General features: G+C 35.2%; 1 protein-coding gene across 3 annotated transcripts in view; it reads left to right on the top strand.

The window, feature by feature from the left end:
* Nucleotides 1-20,009, top strand: part of BLVRA (biliverdin reductase A) — a 61,170-nt gene extending 41,161 nt beyond the window's left edge. For all 3 annotated transcript variants that reach the window (XM_004676645.2, XM_012721070.1, XM_012721071.1), the window contains 6 exons: nucleotides 1,216-1,337; nucleotides 4,424-4,543; nucleotides 6,324-6,421; nucleotides 14,090-14,197; nucleotides 16,187-16,358; nucleotides 19,662-20,009. In XM_004676645.2, the coding sequence (XP_004676702.2) occupies nucleotides 1,216-1,337; nucleotides 4,424-4,543; nucleotides 6,324-6,421; nucleotides 14,090-14,197; nucleotides 16,187-16,358; nucleotides 19,662-19,917 (876 nt within the window). In that variant the 3' untranslated portion in view covers nucleotides 19,918-20,009. The remainder of the gene's footprint in view (nucleotides 1-1,215; nucleotides 1,338-4,423; nucleotides 4,544-6,323; nucleotides 6,422-14,089; nucleotides 14,198-16,186; nucleotides 16,359-19,661) is intronic.
* The last annotated feature ends 3,291 nt before the right edge of the window (nucleotides 20,010-23,300 follow it).

Below are 23,300 nucleotides of genomic sequence, written 5' to 3'. Positions count from 1 at the left end.
TCCACATCTCTGGCCTGTACCCCAGTTCCATATGAATAAATATATAAATCTTAAAAAAAAAAAAAAAGAAGAAAGAAAGAAAGAAAAAAGAGAGAACCTAACCAAGCTTTGAGTGGTGGTCCTACGCAAGCTCTCTCACAACTCTTCTAAACATGAAGGCTTCTACCTCCTCACCTCATCTAATCCTAATTAACTCCCAACGGCTCTACCTCCTGATTCTCTCACACTGGGATTTCAGCATGTAAATTGAGTGTAGGGAGGTCACAGACATTTAATTCATAACATCAGGAAAATGATGGTCTTTAGTCTGGAAAAGACTTCATTTCCATTTAAACAGCTACTCTGGCTGGACCATAAATGGCTTATTGTAAGAGGGAAGCTCAAAACAGTAAGAGCAGTTAATGATTTATTACATTGTCAGAAAGAAATACTGGACTAAGACTATAACAACAGACATAGGAAGAGGGGCAGAACTAGTAGAAAATATTAAGTGTATATCAATGGTAAGGTCTGAGTCAAATGTCATTTGTGTTTCTATGCTCAGAGACATCCTATAAGATCTGGGTTTAAGGGTTGTAACATAGTTCTGTTTGAATTTTATTTAGTTACTCTGTCACTTTTAAAATGTTGATTTGAGTTTTTACTGTAAATCCCATTTACATACAACTTCCAGCAGTATATCTATATAATAAGTAATGACAGTTACTTGATACTGTCATTGATTGATTGATACTTAGAAGACCATAGGAGTCTGAGAAAGATGACAACTTATGGTTGACCCCATTTGATCTGTCTGCTAACATCTTACTAAATAGCTGTGGAATCTGTATCAGAATCACCTGAGACTCAAGGAGTTCAGGGTGTACAGGGGTACCGGATCATGGCTTACATGAGACTTGAAGAGGTAGCAGAAGCTGGGGAGCTAAGTCACTGGAGAAGTAGAAGTTGGAGAGCTAAATAAAAAAGCCCTTTTCTGTTAGTGATATAAGTCAGAGCACCTGCAGAAATACTCTTTTGGGTAAAGCTTCTCTACTCAAGTCCCTTTTCAGGAAGTGTCTCATTCGACCTGACATGCCTCAGTTTCTTGTGTGATCGGGGTTAGTGACATTCTTTGTTTTTTAGACCCTGAATGGCCTGCCCATTTGTCTTTGCTTTGCTATTGTTTTCTGGATTCCTAGACTGTTTTTAACTCCATCTTGGTCCTGTATGTTTCAGCCCGAGAGGAAGTTTGGTGTGGTGGTGGTTGGCGTTGGCAGAGCTGGCTCTGTGCGGATGAGGGATTTGCGGAATCCACATGCTTCTTCGGCGTTCCTGAACCTAATTGGCTTTGTGTCCAGGTGATTTGTGGGAAATGGTAATATGGATTATGCTGTGGGACGTGGAGATTTTCCAGACCTAGGAGAGTATGAGCCAACCCTGGGATCTTTCCAGAGACCTGTGCTAAGGATCAGATACACAAGATCTCAAATTTAGTGGTTCTGGGAACTACAGAGTGATGGGCCTGCACTTGGGGTGTACAACAAGTCAACCTAGAGGGGACTGTGAAGGCAAAGACTGCTCATTAAAGATGAGCAAAGGGCCTATTACCAAAGGGATGCAGTAAGCACATAGTGGATTGACTTGAAATATTTCACATGTGCCATTTATTTGCTGCATCAGTTAGAACAGCTATCCATGTGGTAGCCCTGGGCTTTACAGAACTTACCAACTATTTGACGTGGATACTATTATCAACACCATTTTACATGTGTTGAAGCTGAACTACAGAGAAGTTGAGATATTTAAATGTTGTCATACTTTTGAAAAAAATCTAAGAACTGTGTTTGAATGCAGTACATTTGATTTCAGTGCCCATCATTTAAACACTATGTGTTCTTTTCCATTTGATAATTTTTAAACCTGCTTTTCTTTAAAAATTATTTTACCTGTGGCAGAAACCTGCCTGCTTCAGCAGCAATCCCACTCTTAGGTATCTACCCAAAGGGCACAAAAACGTTAATTCAAAAGGACATCTGCACCCCCATGTTTATTGCTGCACTTTTTATAATAAGGAAGATGTGGAATCAATCCAAATGCCCAAAAGTAGACAACTAGATCAAGAAGATCATATACCCAATAGAATATTACTCAACAGTCAAAAAGATAAAATCATGCCATTTGCATTAACGTGGATGGAGCTAGAGGGGATTATGCTTAGTAAATAAGTCAGAAGGAAAAACACCAGATGGTTTCACTCATTGCAGGAATGTAAAGAATCAGAAGAAGAAAAAAAAAAGCAATTATAATAAAGTTAAAATGAAAATCAGGCCCTCCCAGGTGGCGCAGTGGGTTAAAGCACAGCACAAAGAAGCTTAAGCCACTTCTGCATGAGTTCGATTCCCCCCTGCCCCGGAGGCGACCACATGGTGAGGCAGACCTCTCCTGACCTGCCCACTGCTCCCCTCAGCAGTCGATCTGCCTGTTCTGCACCCCACTCTTTCTCTGGTGAATCCTCTCACCCTCCGCATCTTTGGCCTGTACCCCAGTTCTGTACAAATAAATAAATCTTTAAAAAAAAATGAAAATCAACAAATAACAATAAACCAGAGGGTGGAGAGAGGAAAAGGATAAAAACTGGGGCAGGAAGAGCACATAAGACTATGGTGATGGCACATGGTGAATTGGTAGTAGGAAGTCCACGGGGATGACAACCAAGATGTAAAATTGTACAAAATGAAGAATGTTGTAAGCATATAAAATTTAAGAAATTTGGTTAAAATTTAAGAAAAAATTTTTCTAAAAATTCTTTTACCATCTTTGACGCAATAAATCCAGACTTACCACTCTTTTTCTTTTTTCCTCTCTTATTCTCAGTTCTTCTTACACCGCTTTTTCCTTACACCTGTACCCTTTGCCAAACTAACACTGTGATATATTTATTGATGATAATTGTTAACTAAATGTAGTCGTTGTGTTGGCTGAGGACAGGTGAGTGTAGACATCTCTACTTTCTAGTGCTTTAGAGAAATCAAATAAGTCCACAAAGCATAAACAACCATTTGATTGTCTATGTAGGTTTATTTATTTATTGTCTTCCAGTTGACGTATCTCAAAGCCTGGTTAACCTTACAAGAAGGGAGACCCAGAATTGTTGGGAATCTGTCCTGGTCTCACAAAATGATTAGTAGTCAGTTCTGTATCTCCTGCTTAACCCCTACCTGAAGCTGGGATCAAGCATGACACATAGGACTAAGTGAAGCCAGATCTGTCCTTTTTCTTGCAGCCCCAATCCTCTGCCAGCTGACTGCCATTACAGTAGGAACTCCTAACCTACCCAGCTCATGTGGGAAGATAGCCAGGTCATACCCCCTTTCTATATACCCTGTCATATACATACTGGTCCCCTTCTTAACTTACCTACTAAGACCTCCCCTCTCCACAGGAAACCTTTCTGAAACCGTATACTGTATGTCTTCTCTTAATCTCCCACCTGTATTCCTCACCACAGCCCTTCTCATATTAGTCTTATGTTGTTGTTATATATGTGTATGTGTGTCTTTTCCTCTATTATAGTGCAAACTCATTAGAAGTAGAGGACTTTTAATTTGTTCTCCATGTTCCTACAATGCCTAACACACAATAGCCAAACACTAAGTATTGGTCAAATCAAGCAGTTTAAACTGAGGCCCCCATACAGAGAGACCTACCATAACATCTTTTGGTGGCTACACCTCCCCAAATGTCCTCAGTCTGCTAAGCTTGGATGGAGCGCTCAGTTGACTGAGAGTTCCTATTGGCTGCCTCAGATTCCAGTATGAATGCTGATCTTTAAAGGACTGTACTGCCGCCCCTGCCTCTACAATAGGACACTATGCAGCTGGCCTGGACTCTGCCTCTTCTCAAGCAGAATTTCCTCACTAAAAACCTGATGTTCTAAGGTTTCTGCCCTGCCTCTGCTAATGTTTAGTCATAGCAGTCACTGCCTTCTGGGTATTATTTCCTTTACTTTAAAGGAAACAATATACCTCCCTTCTGCTCAGCTGTCCACAAGGCTGTGACATTTGTAAAAGAGCTTCAAGCCTCAAAGTTAGTATTAGATTTGGATTAAGTTTGTAGTCATAGCAATTGATCCAAAGTGCATGGAGCTGGCATGAGATCACTTTGCATGAGAAAAAATTTCTTCTTTTTACTTTAAAGATGAAATAATTCAGAGACTCCCATCCCAAAACATGCAGGCTGTTAGTTTTAGCCTTAGCACTCCAACAATTTTGTCTTCAAACTTATTTTGTTTCATTCCATGAGAAAATGCCACAGAAGTTGGAGCGAGGAAATTAATTTCTTCATTTCCAAAAGCTGCTCATCAAGGCATTGTTAGGAGGATTTTGCATATTTATTTGCTCTTTTGCTTGCTTTTGAATTCCATTTCTTTATTATTTTCAAATAGACGAGAACTCACAAGAATTGATGAAGTTCAGCAGATTTCTTTGGAAGATGCTCTTTCTAGCCAAGAGGTTGAGGTTGCTTATATCTGCAGTGAAAGCTCCAGCCATGAGAACTACATCAGGTGGGTTTTCAAAGAAGCTAGCCTGACTTTACAGTGCAGGACTGTAAAAAGTATATGTTCACTGATACATTGTAACGGACTCTTAGTAACAAAAAGGATAAACAACTCATGATCTTTAATACTGTCAGTGTGTTAAAAAGCTCACTGTTGGTCATAAATATATGAGAAAGTATGCTTATTTTGTACCTTATAAAACACCAAGATTTAAAGTGTTTTTTTTAAGATTTCTTTTTATTAGATTTATATATTTTTTAAAAGATTTTTTAGAACGGGATGTAGGCCAGAGGTGTGGGGGCTGAGAGAATTCACCAGAGACAGAATGGGGAGCAGAACAGGTGAATCTATTGAAATACCCTACTAAAGGGAAAAGTAGGTGAGACAAAAGAGGTCTGCTACATCATGAGGGTTAGCTCCCTGGCAGGGGGATTGATCTCATGGCTGGGATAGTTTGATTGTGTTGAGACTTTAAATCCCTGAACCACCAAGGGGGACCCAAGTGTTTTATTTCTTTGAAAATAAATAGAAAAACTATATTGAGCGTAGTTTGAACAATGCTCATCTTTTTCTTATCAGCTAACCAAAAATAGAGAGCCAGTGTCTTTTCTGTATCTTGGCATATTTTCATAGTCCTTTCCTAAGTTTGGATAGGCTTCTAACATTTATCTTTTATTCTTACAATGTCATGAATATTTCTGAGTGCCTTTAATATAAAGTGTTTTTGCAATGAGATAAGTAAGTAACCAGAAAGTGGGAAATCACATCGTAGAACAAGAGAAGTGAAATGACCCTCCACACCATCTTTGAATGTAAAATTGAAAGCTCTCAAGTGTTTTGGTGAGACTAAACCTAGAAGGAGCCCCAGGGAATGAACAAGACAGTGCCATCAGCCTCCCTGGGTCTCAGCTTCCCTTCTATGTTCTTTACATTCAAATATAGTCGACACTGCCATGCTGTTCTCTAGGAGTAAACTGCTCCCTCGGTATCACTCCAATTCAAGTGTGGACAGAAACAGATTTCCTTGATTTCTTTTAATCTCTTTGGCACCAGAGTGTATTTTCTTTATTTCCCATTCATATAACTGTTTATGCCCTTATGTATCTAGAGAATCAAGTCAAATCAAACTTCTAACTCACTTTAGTTCCTTCATAGTCAGATTCCTGGCTACTTTGGGGGTCTCTTTCTTCTCTACTCCCTTTATCTCAGTCCCTTGCTGTGCTGAAATTTTCACCATTATCCAAAGGGACAAAGCCTTAGAAAGCACATAATCCACTACATATACTGCTCAAAGTGAGATACTCACATCATATTGCACCTGGAAAATGCCTCCTTGTACTTCAAACACAGTTCAGATATATTGATATGTTATAAGTATATATATACTTGTAGATCATAATTCAGTTATATTGATAGCGAACTCTTTTCAGTCTGCCTCAGGCAGAGCTAGCTGCCATAAACTTTATAATCTTTATAGCTATCTTGTGATAACAGGCAATATCCCTGTTAATGCATCTTTATTTCTCCTCCATAGAAACTTATAGTTAACTAGTTGAATAAGTGAATATGAAAGTTCAAATTCACATATAAATAGAAAGTTATTATTTCCATTTGTACAAAATAATAATGTGAAGTACAATTCTTCCTCCAACCAAGACTGTCATCTGCATTCCTTCATATTCATTTATATTCAGAGACTTTTGTGTACTTATATAATTATGTGTCTCAGGGCAGTTTAGCCTATTTGAACTGTATTTTTTGTGTATTTATCTCTTTTTTTCCAAAGGCAGTTCCTTAATGCTGGTAAACATGTCCTTGTGGAATATCCTATGACATTGTCTCGGGCTGCAGCTCAGGACCTGTGGGAACTGGCTGAGCAGAAAGGTGATATGTGTTCTGTTTCTGTAAGGCACAGACCCTTTTGCTGAGTTTCTGCCTCTAAGATTACTGAAGTAACTTTATGCTTTTAAAATGTAACCCCATATTAGATATCTTTCTATGGGCATCTGTTCCCCTCTCCACCTGTCCCTTATTAAGGACACACATGAGAAGTTTGTGGCCAGCCAGCAGGTGGGGGTATAGGTGAGAATTTGCAAACCATTGTTTTGAGACTTACCAGCTTCTCTTATTCTAGTGAAAAACAAGTATATACTTGTGCTAGTGTCACGGTAATATTTTGGGTTTATGCATTTAATACTTCATTACTAATGAAAAAACACATAAGAGCAAAAGATCAATTGATTTTCTTGTATTCATATTTTGTACTTTGTATTGCTCATCAAGAGAAGCACCATTTATTAAATATTTACTACATGGCAGGAACTTGGGAATTCCACTGAGTACTTCATATGTTATATTGTTTAATTCTATAGAAACTCTTGGAGGTAGGTATTTTCTATAGCTTATAGGAATCTTGGCTCAGAGGAGCTACATCTTAATGTATGCTAGGCCACAGGTTTGTAACATGCCTATTAAATGGAGATAGATATTTGAATTCAACCTTTTTATGCTCTGACTCCTCCACAGTTATTCCTTTAAGTTGTACTGCCCTCCAGAGACTTTTATGTTTTTACAGTAGCTCAGCAAGACTCACAGTGAAGACAATTAGAATTAACTAGAGATGGAGAGATCAACTGAATTTAGAGATAAAAGGAGCTAGTTAAATGAGCTTTACATTGCAACCTCTTTGTTTCAACATTTGCTATTGAAAACCTTAATATATGAGTGCTAGTATGGTGAATTATTATCATAAAAATCATCAAAATAATCAATTGCGTTCATCACCAATGTAAACTGATTATACTTTATTGAAAGTTGTGATTGCTTTTCTCTGTCACTGGGCTATGAATCTGGAGGGCAGAGCTCAGTTTTTTCACTCTGTAACCCCAGCAGTTAAATATTGCGTAGAACTTAATAGGTCTTCAGTAGATGTTGTCAAAATAACAAATAGATGAATAACTACTGTGAAGTGAAAATAACTACTGTGAAGTGAACAAGAGCATTGGAGAAGTTTGAGACCATCAGTTTTATATATTATTTTTCATGGCACAGTTATATATGAGCAGAGTACAAGATGCCAAAGTATACTACACAGATTTCTTGCCAATTGCAAAGAAAAAAAAATACCTGTTTATAATGAAGAGCTCTGTTATTATTATCCTAACCAAATGACTGCTGATATGGGTCAATCTGATGAGATCAGGCACATTTTGGGTGGTATGGCTGTAGACAGTATATGGGTCAATCTGATATCATGACCTGTGTGGTATACATCCACTATATAACTTAAATTTAAACCAAACTTTCAGTTTGTAGAAATAGATAAGGCAACAAATTTAATTGTACCATAAAAAGATAACAAACTAAGTTTCCTCAAAAGATAATGCCCTAGTTACTACCTTCTCAAAAGTATAATATGGGAAGGAGAAATCAAACAAACACTACCTCAGCCTATGGTCGATTTTAACAACAATAATGGTATGTCTCCATTTAATAAATAGCCTGTATCCTTCATAATGATGTCATGAGAATGACCCCTTACCTCTCTAATTTTCTTCTTCAAAACCTTAGTCTAATCTTGAGAAAACCATCCAAAGTATATCAGTTGAGAGGGACACTACAAAATGACTGATATTCTTCAAAACTATCAGGGTCATTAAAATAAGAAAAGTTTGAGAAACTTTTTAACTCAAGATGAGCCTAAGGAGACTTGATGACTAAATGTAATGTGTTATATTAAAACAAACAAAAAAGAAATACATGAAAACTAAAGAAATCTGAATAAAATATGAACTTGAGTTTGCCTTATTTTTTTTAAGATGAGAAACGAAGTACAAAGAATCAGTTATATTGGAGATTTAGTATTAGCTCCTTAAAAAGTGGAGTTTGGGTATATAAAGATTAGGAATAGCTTTTACGAAGAATAAAGTTCTTAACGATAAAAGTGACCTTTGTTCTCTAGGTAGTGTTCTTTAATCATAGTAGGACAGTCATTAAGAACTTTTACATGATAATTATCATTATGTATGAAATAGTGAGCTTGATAACAGTTATAATACAACAATGCACCTTGTCCTTGGGGAACTTTCATTACTAAATGTTCATAATTAGCAGTATTAGTTTACCTGCTACAAATGATTTGAAAAGGTAAGTTCAATACCATATTTCAGGAAGTAATAAACTTACTCAACTCAGAATACCAAAAGTTACATCATTTTGGTTGTTATATGGATACATAATTTTGGAGTGATATTTGCAGTATGATTAAATAGGAAGCCTAGGTCCTCACTCCCCCTTGTTGACATTGATGCAACAAAAATATATACACCAAATAGCTTTTGTGAGAATCTCAGAAACAAATTAAGTGGTTGCTATTCCTTTGGCAAGCACAAAGTCAAGAAGAGCTACATTGAAACAGGTAAGAAATTTTATTACATTTGCTTTTCATGGTCTTTACCCTTTCCTGGCACATTAGTATGATTAGCAGAAAATTCCTTACTCTTAGCTTTACTGAGGGGGATTAGGAAAACTGAAAGTAATTGCAACTTCTGACATTCTAGGGGGTAGATGAGGGACTGATTTTTCTTTTCATATTCAGAGTGCTAAAATAAATGATGTGGTTGAGTGTGGATAAGATAAAAGGTAAGCACTGGGACTGGTTACTGAATGAGAGAGTACCGTGCTACACACAGGCATCATAGGGATTATATGCTGTCTGGAAGAACAAACCTCTGTAATTTAGAAATTTGCACATAGCCTGGAGAAAATATCCCAGAAATTTTTGCGAGGCTCCATAAGTTTTAGTCTGGCTGATTGGCTTCACTTCTAAAATTCCAGTCTGTAGAGCCTAGGAAAGATAGCTGTTCTTTTTCAAACATTCAGATCTAAACAACTGACCATAAATGAATAAAAAGAAATAGGGAAATATACACTCAAAGGAGCACAGTATATCTTCAACAAGTAAGGCCCATTATATAAGAATATACATGAATCAGTATGAAAAAGTCAAAGTAACTGTCTAAAAAATGCTCAGTGATCCAAAAAGAACAGAGTCAAGTAAAGGAAATCAGGAAAGTCGTGTATGAATAAAATGAAATTATAGAAACAAGGCAAGAAAACTTGTTATAAAAAGAAATTTTTATGACTATGAAGAATAATATAGCTAAATTAAAAATCTTCACAGTTCAGTCAGAAACTCCTTTATGCAGAAGAAAGAATTGGCACTGTAAGATACTTCATTGGAAATTTGATCAAAGAAATAAAGAAAAAAGAATGAAGAAAAAGTGAACAAACCTTTACTTTGTGGGTTCTGTGGGTCACCATCAACCAGATCAATATATGCTTTATTGCAAGTTCTAGAAAGAGAAAGGAACAGAAAACTTATTTGAAGAAAAGTCATTTTAAATTGAGGTATAAAATTGAAAATATGTGGTACAAAATAACCACAAATGTGTCAGTAGTTTGTAATACAAAAATATTTTTGTCATGAAAAACAAATTGAGAGGTTGGAAATAACAAGGACATTTGTATACAATTGAAGTTTAGTTGTTATCCATTTAAATTAGATTATTATATCTTTAAGATGTTGTGTATAATAATGAAATTAAAACTACCCTTAGAGTACACATCAAAATAAATGAGAAAGGAATCAAAACATGTCACCACAAAAAAATCAAAATAGCAGAGCTATGTGAAATAGGAAAACAGACCTTACCTAGTAAAAAGACTGAATAATCAAAACCTCACAAATAGAAAATTCCAGAACTATACAGCTTCTCTGAAGAATTCTACCAACGATTATGATGACTCAATAAAAATATAAATGAAACAGGAAATATTGTAACATATTAATACAATTCAAAGAATTTAAGATTGTTATGAATATCTAATATGGCACATCTAATATCTAATATGCTAACACATTAGATAATATAGAATGGGTAAATTCCCAGAAGCACACTAATCAAAACTAAATCATGAAGTAGTATAAAAAGTGAACAGACCAATAATGAGTATAGTTATAACAGTTATAAATATATGCATATACATCTTATATTTGACTAAGTAGTCAAATACTTTGTTAATTATTAGGGATATGAAAATCAAAACCACAATGAATTACATCTGTTAGAATTCTAGGCTGTTACTAAAAAGAAAAGACTAGTGATGAAATGGAGAAAAGGGCATCCTGGTGCAATGTTGGTGTGCATGCAGTCATTGTGGCAAACAGTATGGTGGATCTTAAAAAATACAAAAACTGTCATATGGTCTAACAATCAAAATTTATCAAATGGAATTTGTATTTATCAAATGGAATTAAAATCAGTATACTTTATATACTGAAATAATGTATGGATTGTCTTGTTAGAATGAAGGTATAGAAACAACCTACATGTCCTTCAAAGAATGAATGGATGACAAATAGATTTAAGAAATAAACTTATTGAGAAAGGAAAAAAAAGAATGGATGGATGAAGAAAATGTGGCATATGGAATATTCAGATATAAAAAGAAGAAAGTCCTGCTTTTTGGGACAATTTGAATTAACCTGAGGTTCATAATTCTATGTAAATAAGTCAGAAAGAGAAACAAGTATTGTGTTGTTTCTACTATGTGTGGAATCTTTTAAAAGTTGATTTCATAGAAAAAGAATAGAATTGTAGTTGCCAGAGGCCTGAAGGGAAACAGGGTGATAGGAAATAGGTCAAATGGTACAGTTTTACATGTAATAGAATCTAATGTGCAGCATGGTAATTACAGTTCACATGGCATTGTATACTTGAAAGTTGTTGAAAGTATCTCTGAAACATTTATTACATATGCAAAGTAAATGAAATGTGAGTGATGGATTTGTGAGTTATGTTAGTAGTTATTCCACACTTTGTGTGTGTGTGTATATTATATATATATATATATATATAATTAATACATTGTAGACTTTAAATACACAAATATACTTGCCAATTTTGCCTATTTCTCAATTAAAATATGAAAGCCATATTTTAGGAGTAAGATTTATTAAATTAAGATTGTTCATTTTAGGAAGTTAACATTGTATACCATGATCTGATACTCAGGGCCATTCAGTTTTTTTCCGTTTTCTTAATAGTGCTTTCCTAACATTCTTTATGGCAAAATGACTATATTTACAATCATGTATTGTTTTCAGTGGACATACCACATTTAGTCTCTCTGTGGACATACAAGTTCTATAGAATTTTCCAAAGTACTCAGGAGGACTAAAGGTCAATTATTTTGTTTGATATTTTGATATTTTTTCATTAACGGAGTATGCATCCTTTTTAGGAATCATCACACAGATGATGCCTTGTTCTTGGCATTTCATTCTATCAGGTGGTATCAGTTTCAGTTTGTCCGGTATCCCTAATCATATCCCTGGAGCAAGGGGATGTCTACAAAGTTTCTCCACTGAAATTTATTTTTCCCCCTTGTAATTAATTTTTTTTTTTGCATAGAAGAGAATTTGAAGCTTAGTAAATATTTTTTATTTATCACAGTTTATGTTAATTCATTACTTTGTATCAGTATGGATTCATGACTTCATTTTAGACTTCACAGTGAATTAGAAATCATTTTCAAATTGTTTTCTATATGGTTAGTGATTCTTTATGCCGAGTCTCATGTTATTTTCTTATGTTTCCATTATTCTTTGAGCAATTCCTTGTTTCCTGGCATGGTTTATTTTCATTATATGCATTCTCTGCCTTAGTCCTGGAAGTAATCATTACTCCAGAGTCCTTGTAATCTTTCAATTGAAATAATTCTTAATTGCGGTATAACTTATTAGTTTGAGTGATACAACATAATGATTTTTTAGTTTTACAGTAAGTTTATTTAACATGTCTCACCATAGAGTTTTTTTCTTATGATGAAAACTTTTAAAATATCTCAAAAACTTTGAAATATAAAATACAGCGTTATTAACTATAGTTACCATGATGCACATTACAACCCAGGACTTACTTATTCATTTTATAACTGGAAATTTGTGCCTTTTCCATTTTATCTTCTCCTACCCCTAGCTCTGGAAACCATTAATTTGTTATATCTAAGTATTTTTCTCAGATTCCACATAGTATTTATATCATATAGAATCGATCTCTACTTATCAACTGACCTATCTTGTCATTTGTGGCGTGGATGAAGCTAGAGGGAATTCTGTTAAATGAAGTCAGTCAGAAAAAGACTGATAGATATGTAGATAGATACAGAAAATGACATTTACTTTATTCATTCATCTACTGATGGACACTTAGGTTGCCTCCATGTCATGGCAAATGTTTCGTAAATAGTGCTGTTGAACACACACACACACATACACACAGAGTAATGTTTTCATTTCCTTGCGATAAATACCTAGAAGTGTAATTACTGGAACATGATAGTTATGTTTTTATTCTTTTAAGGTGCCTCCATACTACATCAGCTTACTTTCCCTCCAACAGTACAGTTGGTGGTATTTTGATATTGAAATCCATATGCCTGGCATATTCATTTCTTTTGAAAATCATTTCAGTGAAGAATTATGTACATATACATGGATTTGTGTGCTTATGTATATATGTATGTGTTCATATATAGACATGACATCATTGCCATTGTTTTTATTACAATAAAACATTAAGTAGTACATAAACAATCAACATGAAGTACAAAGACAAATTTTTTAATGACCATTAATGTGAATGTAAGTAATGCTAAAAAGAACACAATGTGCTCTGAAACAAGATCCCGGTTTTTCCACATGCCCTCATAGATACACAAATATGTCTGGAAACATCCAGAGAGAGTCACTTCTACTTAATCTTAAAAGAATTTGCCATATTCATGGGCTAGGCTAGGGGGAGTCACTCTCCCACACACCTACTTCTCTGGTTACTCATGGGATATAGTAGCTGCTCATGAGGTGCAGAAAAAGCTCAGCCCTTTCTGCAGAGGTTATTACAGTTGTTATTATATCCCAAGAGCATCTTTCCATGGTCTAGATTTCTCTGTGTTTCAGTGAAACTTTACATCATAACCTCACTTTGCATCTAATCACAAAATAATTTTGGTATTTTATGATTCTTTTTTCTAGATATAAAAAAGTTAACAGAACAAAATATTTTCACAACTTTTCCTTAGAATTCAAAATGTTAGTTATGAACATTAACGTTTGATCCTCCTCACAACCTGGATCATTTATATAAAAAGCATCTAGTTCTTCCAATTATTTGAAATAAAGAACTCCTCTCCAGTCCTAACAATCACTTTCCTTCTCTATGTTTCTTTAACTTTTATGCTGCCATATCCTCTTCTGTGTAGTATTAGCCCTTAAACGTCCCTGATTTCATCTTGCTGTTGGGGTATGTGGACGCTGTCTTGTTTTCTTAGATTTTCACTTAATGTGGTATGTTTAGAACTGGTACCACCTTTAACTGGAATATCTGAAGGTATAGTAGTGCCTAGGGTGGTGCCAAGGTCTGTTTGTCCTTTTATGCTGAAGGAAGAGAAACCTAACTGCTCTTTTTACTCCATTTTTTGTCACGACAGGAAAAGTATTACATGAGGAGCATGTTGAACTATTGATGGAAGAGTTTGCATTCCTTAAAAAAGAAGTGGTGGGGAAAGACCTACTGAAAGGGTCTCTTCTCTTCACAGGTCAGTTTTAGGAGAAATCACAGGTCAGATGTAACTGGTGAAGCTATAAGTTCAGCAAGATTCTTAATGAGCTTGGATTAATTTCTTCTGAAGACTATTACTGAAGGCCAATTTAATTTTATTCTCTCACACTTCTATGAACAACAAATAACTATTTTTATTTTTTTTCCAAATAAGATGTAATTGGTTAGTGAATCTTGGGTAAAAATGTATATAGAAATACAAGCATGTTTGTATTTCTGTGGCAATCTATTGGGTAGAATTTTCCCTCATGAATTCTTAGCAAGTTAATGATTATTTTTACTGAAGAGGCTGAAGATGAGATCTCTTTTTCAAAAAAGGAGTAAGGCAGTTGCTTGAAGAAGACAAATTTATATATACTTCTTTGTGTAGCAAACACTAAGAACATTAACTATCACCAAATATTGATCTGTTTTGGTTGTTTACTTTGTGTTGGCAATTCTTTGAAGAGTCTCATTAGTAATTGGCAATGAACATCCTGCAGCCTCCTCCATTTACAGTATGTCCTTGAGTGGAGTTTTTAAAAAGAAATCTGGCTGTATCTAGAGTATCTCGGCCTCCTTTCCTGAAGACTTTCATTATAAAAAAGAAAGCCCTAAAAGAATGCCCTGGCATTATTAATTAATAAAGCCATTCATTTTACCATGATGTTTTAGAAAATATAGCTATTCATTTTACCATGAGTTTTTAGAAAATACAGTAAAACTTCAAGATCCATTTTCATCCTTTAATATGATACAGTAAAAATTGTGACAACAAATATGGATAAGGAACTGTGCTAAATGGTTGATATGCATTATTTCATGTTCATTCATGTATTGATGCTGGATAGTTACTGCCACCACTATATAGGGTTTTTAAAAGTATAGCTTCACAACTGACACATCAATTATATGGTAGCACCAGATTGAAAACGTGGCTCAAGCTTTGATAATTGCTGTCTCCAAAGAACAACAACAAATTGTAACCAGCTCAGAAAGAACTGCTTTTCTTTTATAAGTTTGATACTTAGATTCTAGTGATTTCAAACCAGGTTGTCCATGAAAACTTAGAATTTTTCTTTGTTTTTATTTATTACATTTTTTTTTATTTTTTCATTTGTAAATATTTTATTTCCTTGTTGTTTTTGTACAGTATTTGATTTCTTCCAAAAGTTATAGTCCCCATAGTTTTTAGAAAATACTCATAACTATGAATTGCCTCAAGTCAATATCAAAGTAATAAGAAATTTTTGGTTTATAGAACAATATAACATGTACAAAATCTTTTAAATTTATAGATTATGGTAAAGGTTGGACTGGAGTCATATGTGACCAGTAACTTGTCCAAAGATTTCTTACACATATGCTTTAAAATGTGTTTTTTATATGAGATTGTGAGGTCTACAAAAATACTTTTAAATAATTTTATTGATATTGGCAATTTGTACTGTTATTATTGTCTTCATAACTATCATATCATCACTCTATTGCCACATACATAGATTTGGTATTTATGGACTTGATGGACAAAAATACATTGATTCTTCTTTTTTAATGGTGATTATGTGTGTGATTCTTTTAAATTAAGTAATTCTTTTAAAAGATTTTGTTAAATAGCTAATCATTGATCAGATTTTGTTAATTAAATACAAGTGTTTATACACACCTATGAACACACACACACATTCTGTTTAGCTTTAAAAACTGCTACTTCTAATAAAATATTTTATTTTACTGAATTTAATAAACACACACACACAAACAGGAGACAGCTTTACCCAAGAATTTACAAAAATACAGGGAGTTTCAAAAATACAGGGAGTTTCATCATTGTTAATAGTTATTTTGCATATCCTATACAAGGCAAGATGCATTGTACTGATCACCCAGTCATGTCTTTTCACTGCCTTTATTACCTACCATGTCCCCTGCCCCCAGCTGCCATCTCTTACTCCCAAATTCCCAAAGTGTTTGTGATTCTATACAGCTGGCCCTTTGGAAGAAGAGCGGTTTGGTTTCCCCGCATTCAGTGGTATTTCTCGCCTGACCTGGTTGGTGTCCCTTTTTGGGGAGCTTTCTGTTGTGTCTGCTACTTTGGAAGAGCAAAAGGAGAATCAGTATATGAAAATGACTGTATGTTTGGAGACAGAGGATAAACGGTAGGTCCTGAGATACTTTGAGGAAAAGGAAATGCACTGATATCCTCTTGTATTCATGAGGGTAAATATGAGGAACCCCAAAAGGCCTTGACCCACTTTCAGCAGATCATTACTGAAATTTCACTGTGTTGCCTCATTTTATTTTCACAGCAGCTCTGTAAGGTAAATAATACAAGCATGATCCCCTTTGACAATAGCTAATAGAGATTTAAAAATGTGACTAAGCTGCACAAATGTGTATTATCAGATGCAGTAGTAGGAGTCCATTTACTTCTATGACATGAATTTTTCCTGACATTTTATTATGAAAGTTTTAGACATGGCAAAGTAAAATAGTTTGCAGTCAACATCCCTACAAGTACCACCTAGATTCTGCCATTAACATTTTACCTTGCTTATTTATCACAGCTCCAAATACCCACTCCTCAAAACTTACGTTCTACTCATTAGCTTTAAACATCACATTTTCATATTGTTGCCAAAATTCTCACTCTTTATATTTCATATACCAAATATTTTACAATAAAATCACATTCACAATTTTTCTTAGAAAGAATTTGGGTTTTGTAAAATATTTGTAAAGTGTATTTCTATATGTTTTTCCAGATAAGTGTGTCTTTTGGTAGTGTTAAATAAAAATAAATTGAAACAGGCATAATTATGTGAGTTCATTAAAGAATTAAGAGTGATACACAGACACTGATTCAAAAAGATACCTGCACCCCCATGTTTATTGATGCTTTATTTACAATTAGAAAGACATGGAAACAACCCAAATGCCCAAAAGTGGATGACTGGATTAAAAAACTGGTACATATACACAGTGGACTATCAGTCAACAACTAAAAAATAAATAAGTAAACACATGCCTTTTGCAGCATCTTGGTTGGAGCTGGAAAAGATTATGCTTAGTAAAATACGATAGAAAGAAAAGCAAAAATACCAGATGGTTTCACTCATAGCAGCAGTTTAGTGGACCAGCAGAGAAAATAACAATAATAATGAACAGCTATATACCAGAGACATTTTATGGGGATCAAAAAACAGTGGGGGGCGGGGAATGCATTGCTCTATGGTGTGATGGCACACAGGTGATTTGGTGATGGGAAGCCCATGGGGATTACAATTGAGATGGACAAAGGCACAAAATAATGTAAAAATAAATATAATTAAAAAAAAACATAAAACTCTAGCTAGGCTCACAAAGAAAGAATGAAAAGAATCTGAAATGAAAAAAAAGAAGTGAGGATTTGAGCCTGGAAATAACTTCCAAATAGCTCTAGGGAATCACACCAAATTAGGTTTATATAGTTACTTTTTTTTTTAAGATTTATTTATACATACAGAACTGGGTATAGGTCAGAGGTACAGGGACTGTGGGAGGACTCACCAGAGACAGAGTGCAAAGCAGAGTAGGCAGATTGGCAAAGTACACTGCTGAGGGGAGCAGCGGGCAAGACAGGAGAGAGGACTGCTAAGCCTCTTCCTGGGTGGGGGATTAAACTGACACTGAAGCAGCTGTGGCTAGTTTGCTGTGCTGTGGCCTAACCTGTTGCACCATCAGGGAGGGCCAATATTCAATTACTTTTAAGGATATCTGTAAAGTTAAGGAATTTGGGTTGGAGGACTGGTTGAATATCCATTTAATGTTTTTTATTGAATAGGTGTCTGTGCATTAAGGAAAACAAAGGGCATTGTTAGAATTTACCCTGTCCATTTAGAGCCTTATCTAATAGAAACATGTTTCAGCAGTTGCTATAAACCTTAAAGTCTGTTGATCTTTGGAAATTCTCATTTGCCCAGAAGCATCTTTTTTGATGATGTTGACACATTTTGTCACAAAACCAGTCCCGCTCTGTCTTGACTTTATGACTTGTGCCCTTAGTTGAAATTAGGGAGAGAGGTATACTTATAATTGCTGCTTTTAGTTAATAGTAATAAAAGAAACAGACCATGGGTATTTAAAATATAGGAGAAAAATACTTGAAGTAAGCCCCATCTATGTTCATTTTAAGTATAACTTGGAAGTAATCTATGTATTCATCATTATAATGATGTGTTCATCATTATAATGCTAAGTGAAGGTTAGAATTGCAGTCATGGTCAGACCTGTACACAGGTCAGTCCCTATTGCATGCTCAGGATTTAACACTCACCCTTTTCACACTGGGAGCTATATCACTTTTAACAGTAATCAATAAAATTGCCTTGTTCTTGAATCACACTCACCCCTATAGGAAAAGAAAATGGAGTGGGATGTAACAAGTATTTGCTAAATCACCACAGTCCTGAAGTTCTGTTCTAGAAAAGGAAGGATGGAAAACTATATGTATATATGCATGGAGCTGTTAAGTATAGGATAACCATATTAATAATTAGAGCTAAAATTTGTGGCAACAATAAAATATTAAATAAACTATATAATAAATTACACATGATATTATAGATAAATCATACTGTGTAGAATTACAAAACTAAAAACAAGTAAAAGCATCATATTCAACATTGTTAACGATTTACATGCCATGAAATATTTAAAATAATTGCCTCAAACCAAAAATACTTTTATTTAGGTGAAGAAATTATGGTGCTTTTTTCCTTTCATTTAAATAACCCTTAAATCAATGCTTTATTATTTTTAAAGCAGATTTTATATTTTTCTTGTTGTATTACTCAAGCTCTTTGGTCAAAATCTACTTCAGAGAGATCTATTTTTCATTAAGCAGATAACATCTGTGATCTACTATAAAGGCAGAAAGGTAAGTCCAAAGAAAGAGACTATAGAGAAGGATAGTATAGATTTTTGTGAGTGATGACATGAGTCTGGGAGCAAGTTTGACATGGAAATAGATGCATTGTTTATCAGCAAAGGGAATCTGGTATGTTCTGGCATGTGCTTGAGGTCAAACACTTTGAAGATGTAATGAAATAATTTTTTCCACAAAAGTGCACCTACATAAAGAAATGACAGTTTGCATATAATCTCAACTTTACCTGGCTCTCCCTACAGAGACAAGGTAAAAATTCCTGAATAGAGAGCTGGTATTCATGCAAAAACCATGTAATGAGTTTTTGTAACTGTGAAAAAATTAAATAAAGGACTTGGGCATAAAGGTTGGCAACCATTACCCACAACTTTCAGAGGTTGGTAAGGACTTTGATCAAGATTCCATAAAAGACACCACAGTAATTGCAGCTGAGAGGGAATTTATGTGCAAAATATTTTATTAGGCAGTCAGGAGGCAGCAAGCATCCATTTATGCTTCTGGGTAGTCTCTAACACTGCTTCCTTTGTCTTCACAGTCCATTGACATGGATTGAAGAGAAAGGACCTGGCCTAAAACGAAACAGACATTTAAGCTTCCATTTCAAATCTGGATCTCTGGAGACTATGCCAAATGTTGGAGTCAATAAGAATATTTTCCTGAAAGATCAAAATATATTTGTCCAGAAACTCTTGGGTAAATTCTCTGAAAAGGAGCTGGCTGCCGAAAAGAAGCGCATCCTGCACTGCCTGGGGCTTGCAGAAGAAATCCAGAGATACTGCTCAAAGAAGTGAGAGGAGAAATCAACATAGCACTTCCAAGACAAGATCCTAGTTTCATTTACCATAAATTGACCTTTGTTCTCATAATTAAATTTCTGAGTGGACCAGATTTTGCTTCTTTTCACAAGCTGTGTTGAGTGTGATATTTGGGAGTGGGGGCATGGGTATTGGGGATGAGGCGAGAACTCACACTGGCTGAGCTGAGCTAAATGCTTTATATACCTGATTTCATTTACTCTTCCAAACAACCCTGTCAGATGTGTATTGCCATACTTGCTTTCATTAGTGTATTGGAATCACGAGATTAGTAAAAAGCAAACATTTTTCTTTAAACCCCATCATGCTCTGAAACACTGTAATGGGGTCTTGAACATTTTTCTCTGCTGTAAGGATTTTTTTTTTAAAGATTTGTTTATGTATACAGAACTGGGGTACAGGCCAGAGGTGCAGGAGTAGTGAGAGACAGTGGAGAGCATAAGGGGTCAGGAGAGGTCTGCCATGCCATGTGGGTCACCTCCGGGGCAGTGATTGAACTCATGCTGAAGTGGCTTTAGCTTCTTAGTGCTGTGCTTTAACCTGCTGCGCCACCAGGGAGAGCCCGTAAGGAATTTTATTTCACCCTCACCCCCAAACAAACAAAACTACACAGGATGACTTGGAATTCAAAAAATAATGATAAAGCCACTACTAATAGTTAGGTGCAATAAAAAGATAGGTCTTTGAAAATATGGAGATGGGCTCAGAGAAGTCTTGTAACCCAGATATTGAAGAATAGGTTGGCTGTGTAAAGGCTTTCCTGGTAAAGGATTTGCATGAGAAGAGAAGTAAGAAACTACCTGGTGAGTTCCTTAGGGTCAATGCTGAAAAAATCAGGAAGGTGAATCTGAGAAAGTAGATGAAAGAGCTGGGTATTATTAGGCAATGTAGAAAAACCAAAGGATATTAACAGCAAGTGACATGTCATGATTCCAATTTGTAAAGTACTCAGAAGCTTGACTGGAGATATGATATGAGATCAAGGAGGAGGCATCCGTTAAGAGCCAACAAAGCTGTTTATGCTTGCAGTGTTTGGCTTGTCTGAACTTGTTGCTCATGTTATCAGATTCAACTTACTTTAAGCAGAGACCCAGGAAAATGTGCTCTCATTTCATTGGCAGTCCTAGTGGGTTTTCTTTAAAGCTTATATTAGAATCTTGCTTCTGTAACTGTCTCCCTCTTAGTTTGTGCCTACTGTCCACTTGCCATTGGAGGTTTAACCAGTTCAGCAACTGTGAGGTCACTGATGAAGGCAAATAGATGAACTTAAATCTTAAAAAAAAAGATAAAAATAATGAGATTTTATGAAATTTATAACATTTGATATATTGTTTCTTTTGTTATCCATACCATTCTTGAGCCAGGATGTTCTGTATCTAATTTTTTTTTTATAACTTGCTTTAAGTGAGTGTGAAATATTTGATGATTAAAACATAGTACGGTGGTCTCTCCAATTTGCACTTAATAATTACAATTCAAAAATATTGGTTCTATTTGATATTGGCAGAAGAGCTATTCTGAGTTTAAAAAGAAAAAGCTCAGTATAAAAGTAAGTTCAATTCCAAATTCTAACATAGGCAAGTGAGAATTTGAAGCCAAGGGGCAGGCTAGGGGCCGGTAGTCATAAGAGTACTGAGAGGAAACATTTGGAGTATTAGAGGGATTCTTACTGGACTGATTTGACAAGATTCTTGTTAAAGATAGGCCAATATGGCTGATAAGATAATAAGGGATGAGAAATTCGATTGGGTAGGGACTCTCACTAAATTTAGTGAGATTTTTGTTAAAGTTGGGCTATGCAAAGACAGACATGAAAGTCCAAAGGTCTAACTCCAGTTAGAAGCAGGTTCAGAGGAGCCTGATTAAACTTTGTTCAATGAGCAAATCTGCCATGGGCTATGTGATTAATAATTGATGTTGGTAACTACTTGTCCCAATTTTGTTTTATGTTTGGTCAAGGAATTTAAAATAAACTAAGCTGTTTGCATATTAATTTGGTAGGTGACCAGTGTAAGCTTTTGTACAAGGGAGTGGCCTACAGCTTTGAGGAAGAGTTAAGGTACTGTAAATTTTATTGATTGGTAGGAATTACAGAGGGAGAAGGAAGAGATAGGAGAAAAATCCAGAGGGATGTAGCAGCAGTGTTCTTTTTACAGCTGCCACCAGTTTCCACTGGGGCTGCTAGAACCATCCCTGACTATTCTCTCCTTACCCTGTTCTCTCCAATTTTTCCTTTCGCTGAAGACAACACACCATTTTTCAATCACAAGTTTTCTTCCAAGGTACAATAGTAAAGAAGCCACAAATATCCTTCAGCCATTGCGTTCAAATTATGTCTTTAAATTTCCCTGGAAATTCTAGTGAGAAGAAAGTTATTTAAGATCTGATAATTTAGAATAAAATAGGATATCTGTCCAATTTAAAGGGGAAAAGGTTTTTATCCCATTACACTAACATTTGTAAGTGTTGGGATTGGGGAAGGGATTCCTCTAGATGGATCTCAAGCCTCTAGGGAAAGTAACTACAGTAATGCCTTTGACCTCTCTGACACCTCTTTCGTGGAAACCCAACCACCTTGTTGATGAAACTAAGCTATTTGCATATTCATGTGGTCGGTGACCAGTGTAAGCTCCTGTACAGTTTTGAGGAAGTTAAGTTACTGTAAGAGATGGTATATCAGAAAACATACTTGACTGTGGATCTCATATACATTCCCAAATGAATTTTATAATAAGTGTTTTTCTTAAAACTCTCCTACATCTGTAGCTTTTCTAATGTTATGATGCAATGTTACTTTATTTTTTCCTGATTTTTTAAAATTTGTTAAGTCATTTACATAACCATATCATTTGTGAGAGTACCTTTTCTCAATACCATATATACACATAAATCACTTGCTCTCCCAAAAAACTCCCCTGTAAGTGTTCAAACAATTCTAATATGCCTTTCCCACTGATAACCAATATATTTTTAATAGAGTTTTATATTCTTTTTCCCATACTTTGCCAGTTTGTTTTCTTTAGTTATTTATATTCCATAAATATAAAACCATTCACTGTCTTTTCATTTGCTTCACTTAGAATAATTACTTCAATATCCTACATTTTATTCTTCAAGGCAATATTTCATTTTTTAAAAATAAATAAGTAGTACCCACTGAACATATATTCTGTAGTGTATTTAAAAATAACTAAGGGCCCTCCCTGGTGGTGCAGCGGGTTAAAGCACAGCACTGAGAAGCTGAAGCCACTTCCCATGAGTTCAATTCCCGCCTGCCCCGGAGGTGACCACATGGCGTGGCAGACCTCTCCTGACCCGCCCGCTGCTCCCCTCAGCAGTGTACTTCGTCTATCTGCCTG

Source organism: Condylura cristata, unplaced genomic scaffold, assembly GCF_000260355.1.
Source record: "Condylura cristata isolate star-nosed mole 26May11 unplaced genomic scaffold, ConCri1.0 scaffold00005, whole genome shotgun sequence".
NCBI classification, from domain to species: Eukaryota; Metazoa; Chordata; class Mammalia; order Eulipotyphla; family Talpidae; genus Condylura; species Condylura cristata.
This window is presented reverse-complemented; position numbering and strand designations above follow the sequence as displayed.